The sequence below is a fragment of the Fulvia fulva genome, chromosome 1, assembly GCF_020509005.1.
Source record: "Fulvia fulva chromosome 1, complete sequence".
Lineage (NCBI taxonomy): Eukaryota > Fungi > Ascomycota > Dothideomycetes > Mycosphaerellales > Mycosphaerellaceae > Fulvia > Fulvia fulva.
This window is the reverse complement of record NC_063012.1, coordinates 421,470-439,284: the sequence shown is the minus strand read 5'-3', so window position 1 is coordinate 439,284 and position 17,815 is coordinate 421,470. Positions and strand designations below refer to the sequence as shown.

Here is a 17,815-nt window from a genome sequence, read left to right as displayed (position 1 = left end):
ACTTAAACTACCGAAGGGAATAAGCGTAGTCGACGGACAAATGTACGAGAACATTATAACCGTTATATACCGCTTAACTAAGGAGCGATATATCATTCCTATTACCTCGATAATAGTAGAGTATTACGGACTAGTATTCCTTAAGTACGTGTTTAGTAGACATAGGCTCCCGAAGTCTATTATCTCGGATCGTAGTACGTAATAGGTTTCCGTATTCTAGCGTAGGATATACGCGCTACTTAGTATTAATCGAAAGCTATCTTCGTCGTTCTACCTAGCTATAGATAGATAGTCGGAGAATATAAACAAAGTAATAGAGTAATACCTACGTATCTTTATTAACTATACCTAGGACGACTAGCTAGGTTAGACTCTATTAGCTAAGTTTATAGTAAATAATATAGATAGATAGATATTTCATTAAGCTGTTGTAGTGCCCTTTGGCCTATGCAGCTATGCTATCTTGTTTTTGTATATATAGAGGGGAAACCGTGTTGGTGAAAACCCCTCCTCCTTCCCGCCTGTCTTTTCCTCCTCGTTGTCGTCTTAAATTTCCCTTGTTAGGGGTACGCTAGTGTCATGGGCCTGCCCTGATGACTACCCTATCTGCAACCCCCCTCGCTTCCGCCTCTTGTCTATCCACTCCTCCGTCTCGCTCGCGAGGCTAAACTGCTGGAGGTATCCCTGCTGTAGTATCCACCGAGAGATTCGGCGAATGTTGCCTTTGTCCCTAATAATTGACTTGTAGTCTCTCCTTCCCGCTTGGTGCCTCCAATTTCCCCTGCCTCTCGCCCACTGCGGGCATCGTAGTAGCATATGTTCTGGGTTTTGCGATGGGTAGCCACACTGGCAGGCTGGGCTATAGATGTCTAGTGCGCGTCTTCTGAACAGGTAGGCCCTTAATCCAATGTGTTCGGACCTGATTTGGATCGCTATGCTTGCTTCGGCCCTTGTCAGGTCCCTATATAGCTGGTAATTGTGTCTCTGGAAGGCTCGGAGCGCTATCGGGCCTGTTGTCTTAGGGGGCTTCCTTTTCCAGTCCTGCTCCCATAGGCAGCTCGCTATCTGTTCCGCTAGGTTTTGGGTCTTAGCCTTGCTCCCGCCGGCCTGGCGAGTCCTACGCTCCTCCTCCTTTCGTGCTAGCCATTCGGTGCTTGTCTGTACGGCCGTAAAGGTCGTAAGGTCATCCTCTTTTTGGCTTGTCCTATATCCTGCCCCTCTCCGGTAGCGGCTTTCTATCTTATTCTTTGCCTCCTGGATCGTGGTTTGTGCTAGGTAACCTGTCGTCTTTGCCGCGTATTGAATTCTCATTCCCCGGATGTACTGGCCGATTGGTGGTATTCCTGTCTCCATTTCTACCGTGCTTGTTGACGTTGTCTTGTATGCGCCTAGTACCCTACGTAGGTTGCCTGCCTGTGTCCTGTTTAGGGGTTGCTCTATCCGTTTCGGGATCGGCTTGCCTGCGCCTCCTGTTCCCCAAATCTGTGCCCCGTACAACATAGCTGGTCTGACGATCGCCTTATACATTACTCTTGCCTTGTCGAATGTTGCTCCCCATGTAGATGCCGTAAGCCTCTTTATCGAGGCTTCATTGACTTGCGCTCGACTCTGGGCTTTCTTAATCTGTACATTCCAGCTTAGCTTCGGGTCGAGCCAGATCCCTAGTACTCGTAGCTCCGCTGATGGCTTGGTCTCGTAGCCTTGGATTCTTACCGCCGCCTTCATATTATGGTGTGTTCTCGCTTTACTGAAGTGTATAAGTTGGTACTTTTCAGGGGCGAACCGGGCACCATGCTTCTTTGCCCACTCCTCGCATTTCTTGTGCCTATCTTCAAGGAGGCGACAGTTCTCTTCTGTCGAGTCTGACCAGGCTAGGATGTTTGTATCGTCTACGAACCCCGATGCTGAGGTTTGCGGAGAGGTGAGTAGGGGGATTAGATCCGACATAAATATTAGAAACAGGATAGGGGAGAGAGTAGATCCCTGAGGTATTCCAGTCTCTGCCTTCACCGGGTCGGACGTGTACCTTCCTAGGACTAGGTATGTCGTCCGTTCCTGGAGAAAGGAGAAGACGAACGACGTTGCCCACTGGGGGATGCCTTTCTGCTGTAGGATATGTATTAGCCTTTGGTGTGAGACGTTGTCGAAGGCCCCTGCGATGTCGAGGGATAGTAAGGACGCCGCTCGGTTCCTGCCGTAGTGCCAGAGGGTCTGGATTTGCTCCGTAATTAGCTCCATTGCTGTTAGTGTCGATCGCTGGCTTCTTCCCCCCATCTGTGTTGCTGGGAGTACGTGGTTGTCCTCGGCAAGCTGCGTAAGTCTCTGGGCTACTATCTTTTCTAGGACCTTCCCTATCGTATTTAGAAGTGCTATTGGTCTGTACGACTTGGGCTGAGTATAGTCTTCCTTCTGTGGCTTGCGTAGTACTACTGTCATAGACTCTCTGTACGGCTTCGGGTGATACCCTAGCCGTAGGCACGCGGTAAATAGGTTTGCAAGGCTCGGCGCGATCTCTTCTCTACACTCTTTTAGCAGTACGTTTGGTATCCTGTCTGGGCCTGGGGCTTTTCGTCCCTTTAGCTTACTTATGACTCCTGTTACTGTGTTAGGGCTAACCGCCCAATCCATGTCCAGGGCAAGGAAGGAATCGTATTTAGCAAGCTAGCTACGAGATAAGGTGACAAGTCTTAACCGCGCTTTCCCACTCATCTAGCACCACCGTGTAGCCTCGTTTCGAGAGGTTAGCCCGGAGCAAAAGCTTCCCTCTACGCCCTCCCTCCCTGTTTGCTCCTTAAGCCAATATCCACCTCCATAGGCCTGAGCCCTTTAGTGCTCTCTATTGACCGACATGCGCATCCGTCCTCTCGGGCTGTACAGACAGTGTCAGCCGTCGCTGCCAGTGTACACCACGCCCCAGGTTTTGACGCCCTTCGCGTTACCGCAGCCTATCTCTAGAAAGCGGCCGTCCATGCCTCGCAGGTCTGCTCGGGGCACACACCACGCCGGGCAGCGTACTCCTTGCGTTTCCACCTACTAACCAATATGAAGTTCCTTATCACCCTGCCCTCGATCCTCCCCGATCACAGAACTAATCCACTTGCATTGTACGTCTTTTCCCCGTCCTAACAGCCGTCTTTTCCTTGCTCAGGCTATCGTCTTTTCCTCGTCGCAATCTACCATGTCAGACTAGGTGCGTTGTGTAGCGGGACAGGCAGTGCCTCAGGCAAAACCCTCGTTCCCATACCGGGTGTTCAACAGGCCCTTACAGGCTTCGTCGCGTGTCCACCTACCCACCGCATTGCCCGCTGGCAAACACCAGATTGTTTCGTAGTCCGCTCGACGCCGTTGCATAGTCCGCTCAGTTGTTGTTCTGTAGTCCGCTCGTCCAATGTTCGTCGCTTAGCCCGCTCGGTTTGCGGTCTCCGGAGGTGAAAATTCTGCACTCATACCAGAGGTGTCCTGTCGAGCGTATAGGCCACGGTTCCGCGCCCTTCTTACACGTAGAAAGAAGAGGGACTCGCTCCCGACACGAGTACACGCTCGTCGGATGGTTTTCATACCCGTTTTGCTGGTAGTCCTCTGTTCGCCGCGGCTTCGCCTACGCTACGCGCCCGTCGCGCCCACGACGCTCCAGCGTGAGAATACTTGGCTCTCTCGTAGCTAGACGAGAGGTTCGTAGCCGACACCACGTACAGGTGATTCTCGTCGTCGACCTAGTAAATAATATAGTGTCCGTAATAATAGGCGTCTCGCCGTTCTATACTAATACTAGGCGTAATCTAAGGTTCTCTAAGTTCGACTTAGACTTACCTATACTACTAATACTATATAAATAGCGACTAGACGCCTAGTCCGCGGACAAGTTTACGGCTAAGATATAAGAGATATACTAACACTTACGATAGTAGATAGCCTTAATATAAGTAGTCTAAGCTAAGTACGTAAACTAGACGCGTATACCTATACTACGGTACGCCGAAGGCGACGAAGTATAGGTAAGTACTAAGAACTAGACGATAGAGAGACCTTCTCGTAAGATAGACGTAAAGTAGTCTAGACCGTACGTAATTACGGAGGTACTACCGGGTAATACTAATAAAGTAGAGCTCCTACCTACTTTAAATATCGATAATCGCTTCTACTTATACCTTCTTATACTAGTTTATCCGCCGGTTATAGGACAGACATAACCCGTACTACTACCGATCCGAATTGTCGACGACGAATAATACGAAGCCGATCCTACCGAACCCGATTAATAGGAAGTTAAGCAAATTCTAGACTATATTAAATAGGTACGAGTTACGTAGTAGGAGAAGACGGCGGATTACACGAAAGACGAAGAAGGACCTAATAGGATAGCGTATATCTATATATAGTATCGCTAGTATTAGTATAGGTAGATTCTAGGTGTCCGGATGTTTACTAGCCTATAGGCTAGTAAACCCTAGTCACGTAATCTAGTTATATAACACACCTATACCTATATACTTGTCCTACGGCCTGTATGTTCTTAACACTCCTACTTAGGCCACATAGTCTCCTATAATCCCTTTACGTAAGCTAGAGCTACCTTATAAAGTTTTGGAACTACTAGCTATTAAGGGGCTCTATTAACCTATTAGTAGCTATGTCCTTTATATAGTAGTAGTCTACTATAATCTTCTTCTACCACTAGAGATGTCTGATATAGTTATATACAACATCAATATACTTTAACCTTTTATATATATAGGCATCTTTAATAAGTATTAAAGCGGCTTAGTTATTACCTATAAGCTTAACTAGCCTTAGCTCGTTAACAGTGCCCTTACTTACCCTTATACTCGGCTAGAAAGAGCTCTTTCCCACTAGTTCTAGGCACCCCATTTCCCTAAGGACAGTAGCAAGAAATTGTAACTACTTTACGGCTACGTTTATAGCTATAAACTTAGTTTCTATTGTTAATGTTATAATAGACTTCTACTTCCTACTTATCTAGGACATAGGTGATCTATAAAGGAACTACACGTATCCTAGAATTGAGACTCTATCCACTTTGTCTATAGCGTAGTTAGAGTCCGAGTATCCCTAGAGATTGCCCCCTCCCTTTCTATATATAAGACCTAGGTCTAGGTACGACCGTAGGTATCTAGAGAGCTTCTTTAGAGCCTTTATATACTACTACGAGGGATCAGTAATATATAAGCTAATTCTTCTAAGGGGGAATGCTAAGTCTGGCCTTATCATTATCATTATCATTAGCTATATCTAGGTACTATTATAGCTCTAGTAATCCTGTTTATTGTACCTCTTATCTATAGGAGCCGTAGGTACTAAATGCTTATAGCTCTCTATAGGTAAGTAGGTTAGCGTAGCCTTCTCTGTAGCTATGTTCATCTTGGCTAAGTTAGCGTAGATATAGTGTTCTTAATTAAGCTTTAAAGTGCCTTAGGACCTATCTCTTATAATCCTTATTCTAAGGATCTTCGTAGGTTTACTAAGATCTTTAATCTTAAACACTTTTCTAAACTTAGCCTTAAACCACTGAACATCTAATAGCTTCGGAGCTATAATAGGTATGTCATCTATATAGGTAAGGACTATAAGGTCTCTATCCGTATAGATAAGTAGGTATAGATCTACCTAGGACTAGGTAAATCCAATATTCTCTAGCTTCGTAATACAGAGCTTGTTCTAGTCTCTAGCTGCTTACTTAAGCCTATAAAGGCTTCGTAGGACCTTGAACACTATGTTTAGAGGTGCTTCAACTCCTAGGGGTAGGATTATATAGATGTCTTTAAGAAGGCTATTTTAGGTAAAAGCATTATTTACATCTACTAGGTGCATCTCGAGATCTCTCTTATACACTACTACTATAAATACTCGGAGAGTATTATGTCTTATAGTAGGTATAAAGGTCTCTTTGAAGTCAACCCTATATTTCTATAAAATCCCTCTTATAACTAGTCTTGCCTTGAACTTCTTAATAGCTCTACTAATCATTCTTTTCATATTAAAGACCTACCTAGAAGTAATTAGATTCGTACCCTTTAGCGGTACAACTACTTCCTAGGTGTTATTCCTTACTAAGGTAATAAGTTCGTTCTCGATTGCCTCTCTCTATATATATCCCTATTCGGGGTCTCCTACGGCTACCTTATAGGACTTTAGGATTAGTACTTCCTACTAATAGGCTATAGCCTACCTAATAGTAGCAAATGTATATTCTTCTACGTCGTTTAGAATCTCCTCTACCTAGCTTATTATAGGGTCTAGATAGAACATCTAGGCGATAAGAGCCTTATAGTGTTTAGCCTTATACTCTTTAGAGTTATTATCTCCGTCCCCCCTTAACCTCTTATTGCCTACAACCTAAGGTAGCGCTAGGTGTTCGGATAGGTCGAACTGAACGACATCTTCTTTTTCTTTTATTAGAGTACCCTAGTCTCTAAACTTCTAGTATTCCCTAATGTCCTTTAGGGGAGGGGGAAGTTATATAAACAGCGGTTACTATAGTATTAATGACTTGGGTAGGTTCTGCATAGATCTACCGTTATCGGCCTTCGATAGTATTAAAACCGCCTTAATATTTTCTCCTAGCCTTCGTAACGGTATCTCTAATAATCCCCTATCGAAAAATTTCGCCCTAAAGGGCTTCCTCCTAACAGGATTGCGCTATAGTACTCGACTCGGCTAGTTAGTAAAGGTGATACTAAGATCTATATCTCCCCCCTTCTTATTCTTAAACTAGTCGACGTGACTATACGCTTTTATAGCTTTTATATCGGGATCCTAGAACAGCTATTGTTTTATAGTGTTTTCTAAGTAGCCTATAAACACGGCTTCTTTTCCTCGGTTCATTAACTTGTCTCTTCTTAAGCCTTAAGGTTAGGCTCTTAGGTCTATATAGACTATAGCTTTATATCCCTAGACGCGGAAATAGTCGACTAACGGTACTTAGCTAGTAAAGGCTTCTTCTAGTAAAAGAGCAATACTATTAATAATCGGACTATTAGGCAGTCTGTTTCTAATTATAGTCTATGCTTATAAAGCTTCTAGCTAGAACTTAACTAGTATACTAGAGTCTTTAAGTATAGCCCGGACTATGTTCTTAGAGGCTTAAATTGACCTTTCTATAGGTCTATTTTAAAGGGAGTTATAGGCATTAGTTGTGTCTATCTAAGTACTAAACTCCTTCTCCTACTCTTTTAGTAAGGCGAGAATTTCCTTTATACTATTACTACGGATCGTAGATAGAAAGCACCTTAACTACCGTTCTGCCTAGACCTTCTAATCCCTTAGGGCTATAGGAGCGTCGCTCCTAGTCTTTAAAGGGATTACCTACTTCTTCCTAGAGAAGTTGTCTATAATCTTAAGCTAATATTTATATCCTAGCCTAGAGACTACGCCCTAAAAAGGCCTATAGATGTTAATAGAGACAAAGGCTAGCCTTTCTCCTTTTCTCTCTATAGTAGGTCCCTTAAACTTCCTTATATTAGCAAGGGAGTATACCTTATAACTTAGGTATTTAGAAGGAATAGGGATAGGATCTTTCTTATTAGTGACTCTATAAAGGTTTCTTAGTAGTCCCTTACTAAGGTATACACATCTTCTATACTATAGCTCCTACTGATCTTCGGACTTAGTATTAGCTATAGCGGTGCCGTCACGTTCTTAAGAGAGTATACTAGTATACTATAGCTTAAGAATTTCCGAGATCGAGTAGATAAACGATACTCCTCCTCGAAGTTTAGTCTAGACCACGGGTTTACTAGATAAGGATTTTAGGGTGAAACTAGGTAGTTAGATAGTAAACTGTTAGCTAAACTAATTCTACAAAACAAGACTAACTCTAAGGCTAGGAACAAATAGGACATTTTCTAAGACAATTTACTTTCTAGAAGGACTACCTATTACTACACTTCCTATATATATAGCTTGTAGATAGCTACCCCTAACCTTGATCTACTTCCTCTTTTAAAGAGGCTTTAGTATCCTAAATAGCGAATCTTAGTCAGTTATATATAATAATATATAAAAGTTAAGCAACTACTCGGACGAGAGGTACTTAACTTTAGCATCTATAGTAGAATAGGCAACCTTATTAACATCATTATCTTCTAATAGTATCTTAGAGTCTAATGCGTCTTTCTAGGTCGTATTGGCCCTTATAGGCTTCTTACTAGAGGAGGCCTTTAGCTTACGGCTCTCCTTTATCTGCTTTATAAGGTCCGTTATTACCTTAAGGACATTACGAAGGTTTAGTAATAATGACCTCCTACGAGGTAGTAACGGTTGTCTCTTAGTAGGGTAGGTAACCCTAGCTAGTTTGTCCTTGTTCCTAATAGCCTACTCAGCTATAGAAAGGTGTAGGCACTTACTTATAAAATGGTCACTATTATAGAGATAGCACGTAAGCTTGCCCTAGAAACCCTTCTTAGTAAACATAGCTATCCCTTAATAAATCATTGATTCTTGCTTCTCCCTAAGAATTGTAAGAATGTCTTATAGTAAGAGATTCACCTAGGCATCAATTGTATCGCGAATTGAGCCAAATAAGTCTAGTAGAGCTACTAAGAGTTGCTAGATCTTTCTGTCCTTAGTCTTGATGTCTTAGAACTAAGGCGAGATTAAGACAGCCCTCCTTACAATTGAGCTAAGCTCCTACTAGGCGTTATCTATTGACTAGTCCTCTATTATTACGAAATTAGTGTATTGCTTAAGCAAACTTCTTCTAGTAGCGAGAAGTCTTCTCTTATATTTAGCTTTAGCCTATTCCTATAACTCCTTTATATACCGGATCTCGTATATTATCTCTTAGTTATCTATCAACAGACAGATATATATCTTATATAGGGCCGTTATATTGTGCCGTCTATACGATGCCTTCCTTATTGCTTAATCTAAAGGAAGGCATAACTCCGATAATATAGAGGGTGTCGCTATAGATAGGGTTGTAGCGGGAATGTCCGTAATAATGTCTTCGAGGACCTAGTCAACCTGCTTTAATACTAGGTGTATTCTTATTAGCTTGAACTATGTTTCGTGGTTCTCTCTTATTAGAACAGGTGCTACTCTCTTTCTTATAAACCTAGTCTCGTTCTCTATCTTTTATAAGTTAAGGGACAGGTTGGCTACCCTTAGGTAAAAGGATATATTCGGTCGTACGCGATTAGATCGAAATGGGATAAGCCGAACGCGAGGTTAATAGCGGAGAGGATGGCTATCCGCCGGGAAGAGGAGGAAAGTCGGTCGGTAAGGATCGTATTAGTACTAAGACACTATAGCGTAACTCTCTTAGTAGAGGGGGGTTCTAAGACACTACGGCTCTCTTAGAATAAACAGTTAGTCGATACGAACGCGATGTCCGGAGAGCGACTCTTCTTAGTAAGCTCGCCTACTTATCTAAGGTATTAGTATAGGCTCCCTAACTCGGAGTCTAACAGTGCCTTACTAGGCTCTTTTACGTCTTATATATACCTATAGCACGGCTATAGCTTCCTATATAAGGCAGGTACGGCCTCTAGTCTACCTTCCTTTTGTTCTAAAGAGGAATAACTCTAATACGACTTTGTCGAGGGTAAAACACCGAGTTACTAACCCGGGCTTATAACCTATTAAATAGGTACGAGTTACGTAGTAGTAGAAGACGGCGGATCACACAAAAGACGAAGAAGGACCTAATAGGATAGCGTGTATCTATATATAGTATCGCTAGTATTAGTATAGGTAGATACTAGATATCCGGATGTTTACTAGCCTATAGGCTAGTAAACCCTAGTCACGTGATCTAGTTATATAACACACCTATACCTATGTACTTGTCCTACGGCCTATATATTCTTAATAGACTATAAGAAGAGATGGCCGCGAGGACTAATACCGGTAGGAGGTAAGTAGCTATATTAGGAATACTTAGTAAAATATATTAGATATAATAAGCTATCCTATAAAGCTACGGACTAGGTTATCGAGACTACCGCCGCCTCCGTAGCCGACTTTTACTATAACTACCCGAGAGCGACTAAGCTACCTAGTTCTTAACTATCTATAGACTAGATACCGAATAAGAATACTATAGGTATACGTATAGCGCGCTAACTAGTATAAGTAGCGATAGCTCTAATACCGGTAGAACGAGGCCTCCGGGCTTATAAGAAAGAGAGCGATACGTATAGTCTAATAGATAATAAGGTGTTTACGAAGGTAATAAGAGATGTAATAGATACGACAGATATAAGAGGAGAGGAGAGTACTCTAGAGCGTACTCTAAGAGGGGGGGTAGTATTACCGTACCGGCATATATTTACTTAAATCCGCGGGTACGTACCTAGACCTCGCGCCTGCTAACTAATCCGACTAGCGGCTTAGCGCCCGTATATAACTCTCGCGCCCTCCGCGCCTCCCTTAGATAGAATATCTATTCGACTTATACCTTACCCGACTACGTACTTATACCTACTTATAACACGCTAGATAGTGTTTAGCTAGTACTAAGGCTACGACGCTATAAGTAATATAGCGAGTCGGTATATAACGTACGTACCTATTAAGTAGACTTACTAGATAGCGAAGAATCTAAAGAGGAATTGTCCTCCTAGTAACGATTCTATAGGATGTCGTCGTGTTAAGATACCGTCGTAATTAAAGTAGAAGTAGTATAGTTCTTAGTAAAAGTGGCCCGCTCGGTAGTATAGGCCGCTAGGTAGTAAAGTACGTTATATTAAATCATGTTCTCGGCTTTAATTAAGACACTTTATATTTAGTATCGAGTAACGATCTAATATATTACTAGTACTAACGACGACGACGATAACGAAGACGATACGGCTAGTCCCTCCTCTACGTAAGTCTTACTCCTTAGCCTTAAATACGATAAGTAAGCTTATCGTTCTCTTAACCCTTTACGACCTCGAAGCTAATATGTCTTAGCGTACCGCTACCTACTCCTAAGAAGAAGAGAGGTCGTCCTACGGGTACGACGAAAGTTACTCGTAGGCGACCTTTAGTCGCTAGTAAGTAGTAGTCGTAGTCTACTATAAAGTAGGTAGCTTACGAGCTAAATACTTATCTTAATAAGAACGCTACTAGCGAGCTTCGTAAAGCTACGTACGTCGGTAATATTATAGAGCGCCCTAAGCTTCGTAAAGCTCACCTAACACTATACCGTCGCTATATTAGCCGTGTCGCCGAGGGTGACACGAGTAATAGGTACTAGCGTTACTCTATAGCTAGTCGTTCTACTATCGGCGTTCGCGTCGACGCTATAAATCGGTATGCCTAGTACCGCTACTAAGGTAAGGATTGTGATTAGCTTTAGGGTATATCTGTCTGTCTCTACTCTACTCGAATAAACTCTCTTGGCCGCGTATCGTCTTATTAACCTGCTCTTATTATGTCATTAACCTGCTCGTATTGTCTTATTAACCTACTCGTATCGTCTTATTGCCCCTAATAGACGATACTCTAACAGAATACACTCCCTAATCCGGGCTATACGAAGATATATGTTTCTTTCGTATACGATGCTTGCAGACCTCGGTATCGCTGTCGCCGTCGGATTAAAGTGAAGTTCTACTGGAATTTAGCGTTAGTCTAGCGAGTACGCCTACGTTCTAGTAACTACACTATTTTATAAACTTTTCGAAGTGAATCAGCATGGCGCGCAATATTGCGTAGAGCAATAGTAGACTGGGGAGTTACCGGACTCACATGATGGATGTGACGTTATCAGCAGGAGGAGTCTGCTTGAAGCTTGCGTCGTCGACGCCGTGGATGAAGGCTTGGATGAGGTACCGCAAGCCTTTCCTTCGGAAATCTGCGGTGCACTCTCCTGCAGGGGCGGTTGATGCTGTGACAGCTAGTAGCGAGGTCGTGAGGAGTGATCGGAACAACATTTTAGAGGCAATGCGCAAGTTGAGGAATGGTGAAGATCCAGGCCGGACAACCAAGCTTGGTGATGAGGTCAATATATAGATTGTGCAAGAAGGTCATCGCGATCTCCTCGTATGGTTGTACAGAATGCCCATTTTTGGCGTCCGAGCAATTCCGGACATATCACACTCCAGCCTCTGTGCCAGTGTGCGGAGAAGACTGGAGACAGCGACGTCGATCGTTACAATGCGGAGAGTCCTAGATTTTTGCATTGCACGGTATCCGGATTGGGCAAGCGCAAGGCACAGTGTCGCCAGGCGGCTGTGGCAAAAGCACGACCGCTTCAACGGCGTGAAGGTGTCAAAGAACATTTTGAAATCTCCGCCCAGCCTTTGTAGCAACAGCTGTTGTGTACCTCAGTGGTCGTACCCGTACTAACTTCTACCCTCTGCGAAGCTTGACTCATATTGGCGTTTTCTTTGTATCTTGGTGCTGCAGGGTAGCTATCGCCAGCCTGCTGTGCAATGCCAGTGCGACAGCCGTCCGTGCAGATCCGGACATGGCGCCTTGACAGTCGCAGGGCGCCATCCGCCCCTGTGCATCAGAAATCCAAGCCGGCGAAGGCGAAGCCCAACTTAACCCGTTCAGCCAGGGAAAGGAAGGCCGGCCAGAGGTAGAACGTGCCACATTTGATATCATGCTCAAGGCCCAGTATATGTACCCACCAGACAGCAGAACGCAAGCTCTCCGTGCCAGCTATGATACATGTCCAGCTCATACTGCGAGAGAGGAACATCTGTCACTGGCCATCCCTGGAGGTACGTCCAGTGCATCCACGAGCTCCGCGGACACAGACGTTCTGTAGATAGATGGCATAGTGGTTCTGGTGAAGTTTCGATCCAGGTCGATCCTGAGCATAACACGTCGTCTCAAAATCAAACTCTCATGATGGATGAACTCTCATTCGCATGACTAGTGAAAGGAGACGGTGTACCGCAATGCTAGGGACCACAATACCCATGTCTTGGAGATGCAGTCCACGATCAACATTGTTCTCTCCGGCTAAGGCTCCCGATCATACGTGCGTATTGCAAAGCCGAGCCAGTGCTGTCGAGTCGACCTGGTGCCATAGTTACGCCCGCCTGGGACCGTCACGTAAACTACCGACGTGCAGAATACTGGAGGATTGAGGGATGATTGAAGAGCCGGCCGAGAAGGACATCCTGAACAAGCTCAAAGCCAAGTGCAAATAGTCCATGTCGTTCCTACGATCGGTCGCTGAAGGGTGAAGCATACAGTAGACTTCTGGGTTTGCCAGCGTTGAAGCAGTATCATGAGTCGTATGCCGATGATTCGAACCCAACGCTGCTACGGCTGCCATTGTGACAACGAGATAGGTGATTGCCGAGAAGTCAGAGACCCGGGACATTCTCGACAATGGTTGGGGTGAAGTTGTTCGTTGCTTGCGGTCGGAGTGACGGCTGGCGATGAAATAGTGCCTTTTGGTCCGACTAAATCGTCTAAACCTTACCACAATCAAGACTATCGTACAACGTGGTATCTCCCCGCCACATCACCGCCTCAACTCCTGCACTCTTTGCAATACCATTTCTTGCTGTCCGGCGCTTCCTCAATACCAATGCATTCGAAGTGAAACCACTGCTGTTTACAGTCCTTACCATCACAAGCTAACATTCGTCCGGAATCAGGTCCATCACAATAGCAGTACCCTTTTTCATCCTTACCACGAGCAGTGTCATTTTCCGAAATTTTGCGTTGCTTCGCAGGTCGATCTTGTTCAGCCGCCGACCGCTTCTTCGATTGCGTCGATGACCGTTCTTCATCGCCATATGCTTCTCCCCAGCCGTAGCACGACTTGCCTTTCATGTCAACGAAGCGTTCGAGTTTCATGATCTCGGTTTTGAGGAGTGGATCTCGTGACCGTGACTCTTCGTAGCTGTTCTCCCAGTCTTCACAGCATTCGACCTTCTTTACTCGCATGCGGCGAATCTCAGCTGTCTCTTCTACATCGGCGTCGTCAAGCATCTCTTCGTCGTCGTCATTGTCTTTCTCGTCCCGCATTGGATCACTGGACCGCCCTTGGTTTGGCCTGGCCTTCGTATCGCCGCTGTTTTTGGTCCGATGGTCCCCTTCATCTGCTGCATCTTCACCTTGCTCTCCAGCGTCATCTTTGCCCCCTCCATCGTCCTGCTGCTCGTCTTCGGCTTCATCGCTTGGATCGATGGTGTTGTTCTCTGGATCAGTGAGCCCATTCACTATTCTCCTCACACCCATCTCGTCGCCCTCCTCGGTCTCATTCAGCTCAGGGTCCACCCAGCCTTCAGTATAACTTCCGCCGAAGTCGATGATCCAGAGGTCATCATTCGCATCAACCATGAGATTATCACCCTTGGCATCACCCCAAATGATGCCGTGCTGGTGCAGCAGATCTACCATTCTTGCGCTCTCTTCTGCCCACTTTGATCGCTTCTCTTCTGGAACATCCGAGTCAAGCATGTGTGTGAGCGGTGTAGGGTTCTCTATGACATCCATTAAGAAGCCCATGACATGGGGACTTCTGTTCGAACCCTTGGTCGTGAAGTGGACAAGGCCTCGTAGGAGCGGTACCTTCATTTCGTTCTGCAGACCTTCGGCTTCGATGCGTTTCATGACGCTGATCTCCCGCTTCATGGGCTGATATTGATTGATGTCAACGACCTTCAGGAAGTAGTCGTTCCCTTCGTGTCGAACAAGCGCGGGATGTATTGGCGGTGGATCTGAGCTTTCGCGAACGACCAGGACGTCGCTAGCTTTGATCGCAGGTATCTTAAGCTCACGAATGTACTTTGGCAGTGGCATTGACGGTATCAGAACTTCCGTCCGTTTCGTGAAAGACGCAGGAGGCGATGTCTCTTCCTCCGCCTGTAGCTTGCCGTCCTCGATATGAAGCTCGTAGAAGTGGGTCGGGCAGTGATACCAATCTTGCACAGAACGACCTTCATAGAGATCGGCTTTGGGAGATTTGCCAAAGACGTCCTTAAGAGGTGATAGCATCCATCGTTTCAGGACTCCAGAAGGTCCATCATCATGCGAGTCGTTGTCCTCATCCGTCGCTGGACTGACATCCACGCCGCTATCTTTGCTGTCGTCCGAGCTACTTTCCTCGTTCTCAACCTTCGTCACAAACAATGGTGCTGTGCCATCCGCCGCTTCGCCTTCATCTGCCTCAGCTTCCTTCAGGTTTGCTAGCAGCTTGCGATAGCGATTCGATATGTTCTTGCCAGCCTTGGACCGATGGTTCAAGCGCTTCGGATCTGCAATGACATGGTATCTTTCGCCATTGACCAAGGCAGTCAACGCGCAGGCATTATCGTTGTCGTGATAGAAGTGAACTGTATGGTACTCTGGAAGTTTGACCATGGCTGCGGTATCAAATGTGGAGAATCCAAATGTGTGGGTGTTGGGCAAATGCCAGAGGAGAAACAGACGACAAACGCAGAGCCCTCGACAACGACGCAGATTCATCAGCCGTTTCTCCAGCCCCGTGGCTGATGACCTCTGTGCTTAAGATCATGGATGTCATCGTTCTTTGGTGGTCCTCTTGCATCACCAAGTCTCCAAAGCAGTCAAGGTCGTAGATTAGGTTCACGATACCGAGATCCGATCGCATTAGCGCGCCGATCCCCTGGCAGTAATGTGGCTCAATCTGACACGAAGTCGGTACTTGGACGCGTCCGGTCGCGTGCTCGTCATATTTTCGTGCTGTCGTGCATCTGAAGATGATGGGATGCTCCTAGCAGGGTCGTCCTCTGGAAATTGGAGCACAGGGAGGGATGCCCGATGCGACTGCCCTCGCATTCAATGGCCTCGTGCTGTAGCGATGGAGCCTGCTCAGGCGGACCGTGTCGAAAGGTGGTGCAGTACCTCAGCAGGGTCGTGGCACGCGTGGCTGTCGGTCCGACGGACAGTGATGTACGACTCGGCCGATCCTGAGGTTTGAGACTGAACTACTGGTCGGTTCCTGTTTGCTGAGGCAGTCGGCAGTTGACGGATTGGTGTACTCTGTGATGATCGTAGAGTGTCACTACCCAAAGCGAAAGAGCAACAGTCCCGACGGGCTGTATGTAGAACTGCCAGTGCCATGGATGTCATCGGCACAGCAGTGCTTTCGCCGCCTGCACTGTGTCACACCCTCTCACTTCATTCACTTCATCTCACATGTCATGCCATTGCGGTGAATTCGGGCCCTCGCATTCGCACAGGCAGTGATATGCGGGGTGTCGACATTATCTGTGCTCAAGGTGGCGAAGCTGGAGGTCACACCGGCGACATCCCAAGCATGGTGCTTCTACCAGCGTGTGCCGACATCTGCAAGCAGTATACCTCACCTCTGACTGGCAAGCCTGTCACTTTGGTAGCCGCTGGCGGTATCAACGATGGCCGAAGTGTCGCAGCTGCGTTGATGCTTGGTGCAAGTGGAGTATGGGTCGGCACTAGCTTCATCCCTTCTGTCGAGTCCAAGGCGCCAGAGAACTGGAAGAAGCAGTCAGTATCATGTCACTCGTCACAAAAGACTTCTTGCTGACCTTTACAGGATAATCGAGGCTGGCTATGATTCTCTGGTCAAGCTAACAATCTGGTCCGGTCGGCCACTACGAGCAATGAGAAATCCTTATCTCGATCACTGGGACAAGTACCGGCAAGCGGAAATCGCCGAGCTGACCTCGAAGGGTATTGTGCCTCTAGAGTATGAGCTCGACAAGCTGTACAAAGAGGGTACCCTTACAGATGAGATTGAGGAATCAGCCGCCTTGAGGTAAGTGCAGAGCTTAGCAGGAAGCACTTGATACTGACTTGATCATTAGACCTGCTGGCATTGTGGTCGGCTCAGTGAATAAGGCGAATCAAACCGCAGCTCAGATCGTGCGTGAAATGGTGACCGAAGCTGCAGAGTCACTATCGGGAGCAAAGAATCTTGCGAACACTGCCGCAGCAAAGCTGTAGTGAGATGTACAACCCATAAAATCCCAGTCGGACCCATATCGATATCGATCGCACCCTGACAATCTAGCTGGCTGGATTTGTTTGTTGCGCACTAACAGCCAGCAAATATTACACAGTCGATGCTGCGAGACTTGACTCTAGGCTGACCTACTCTAGCTTGACCTAAGCGATTCAAGCTCTATGTCTCCCTATACACTTCGCTGAACGTCATATATAGAGTCACATCTGCTGATTCAAACCTTCAGCGCCAGCGAGCACGCCCCTCATGGACTCCGGACTCCGCAGTGAATACACCGAAGAGCTCGTGCATCATGACTTTCTGCGATCTTCCCAAACACATTCATGCCAACTTGCAGGCATGAACACCGCCCTCCAGCGCCTCTACGATCGTGGACACTCACAATGTATAGCAACTTTCAGCACCCAGGATCTCACTATGGCTGCTATCACAGACTTTCTCTCTCCATCAAACCCACTAACCACCTCCAACGGACAACCCGACACAGCACAATCTTCAAACAACCATCCCAGACAACCATCCAACACAACACTACCAAGCTGCTAACGAACCCCATCGACCATGCCCTACTACCGCGGCGCCCCTTACAACGCTGCCTGGGGCATTCGCCAGGAAAATTACCTACCGCAAAGCACGATCCGCGAAATGATGAGAACCCAGCACCGGAACGGTGTAGACGATCGCTACGCAAACTTCGCAGCCCATAGATGGGCTGAAGATGGCGGCTGGTCTCACCCTGCTAACGCAAGAGCCGCCTATGGTGGCTTCCAGAACCAATACATGGGCATGCAAAGTCCTTGGGGACCGAGCAGGCAGGGACCGCCGCCGAGACACCCTTGGCAACAGCGAGCGTATTTTGGAGGATATCCGAGCTATGGTGGTTTCAGGTATTAGGACTGAGGCACTTTGCTGGGAGAAACCGATCGACAGAGGAAA

General features: G+C 46.2%; 4 protein-coding genes across 4 annotated transcripts; 2 read left to right on the top strand and 2 right to left on the bottom strand.

Moving 5' to 3' along the window:
- Nucleotides 1–11,609: 11,609 nt before the first annotated feature.
- Nucleotides 11,610–11,879, bottom strand: CLAFUR5_00152 (uncharacterized protein; the record flags this gene model as incomplete). Its single annotated transcript, XM_047899300.1, has 2 exons — nucleotides 11,610–11,673; nucleotides 11,695–11,879. 2 exons carry the CDS (start codon nucleotides 11,877–11,879, stop codon nucleotides 11,610–11,612), a joined length of 249 nt encoding a protein of 82 aa, XP_047756886.1.
- Nucleotides 11,880–13,437: 1,558 nt separating this feature from the next.
- CLAFUR5_00151 (Chromatin modification-related protein) lies at nucleotides 13,438–15,276 on the bottom strand (the record flags this gene model as incomplete). The annotated part of the gene is made up of 1 exon (XM_047899299.1): nucleotides 13,438–15,276. One exon carries the CDS (start codon nucleotides 15,274–15,276, stop codon nucleotides 13,438–13,440), a length of 1,839 nt encoding a protein of 612 aa, XP_047756885.1.
- Nucleotides 15,277–15,997: 721 nt separating this feature from the next.
- Nucleotides 15,998–16,860, top strand: CLAFUR5_00150 (Putative monooxygenase; the record flags this gene model as incomplete). The annotated part of the gene is made up of 3 exons (XM_047899298.1): nucleotides 15,998–16,401; nucleotides 16,451–16,672; nucleotides 16,722–16,860. The coding sequence occupies 3 exons, from the start codon at nucleotides 15,998–16,000 to the stop codon at nucleotides 16,858–16,860; spliced, it is 765 nt and encodes a 254-aa protein (XP_047756884.1).
- Nucleotides 16,861–17,440: 580 nt separating this feature from the next.
- On the top strand, nucleotides 17,441–17,773 carry CLAFUR5_00149 (uncharacterized protein; the record flags this gene model as incomplete). Its single annotated transcript, XM_047899297.1, has 1 exon — nucleotides 17,441–17,773. The coding sequence occupies one exon, from the start codon at nucleotides 17,441–17,443 to the stop codon at nucleotides 17,771–17,773; it is 333 nt and encodes a 110-aa protein (XP_047755683.1).
- Between the last annotated feature and the right edge of the window lie 42 nt (nucleotides 17,774–17,815).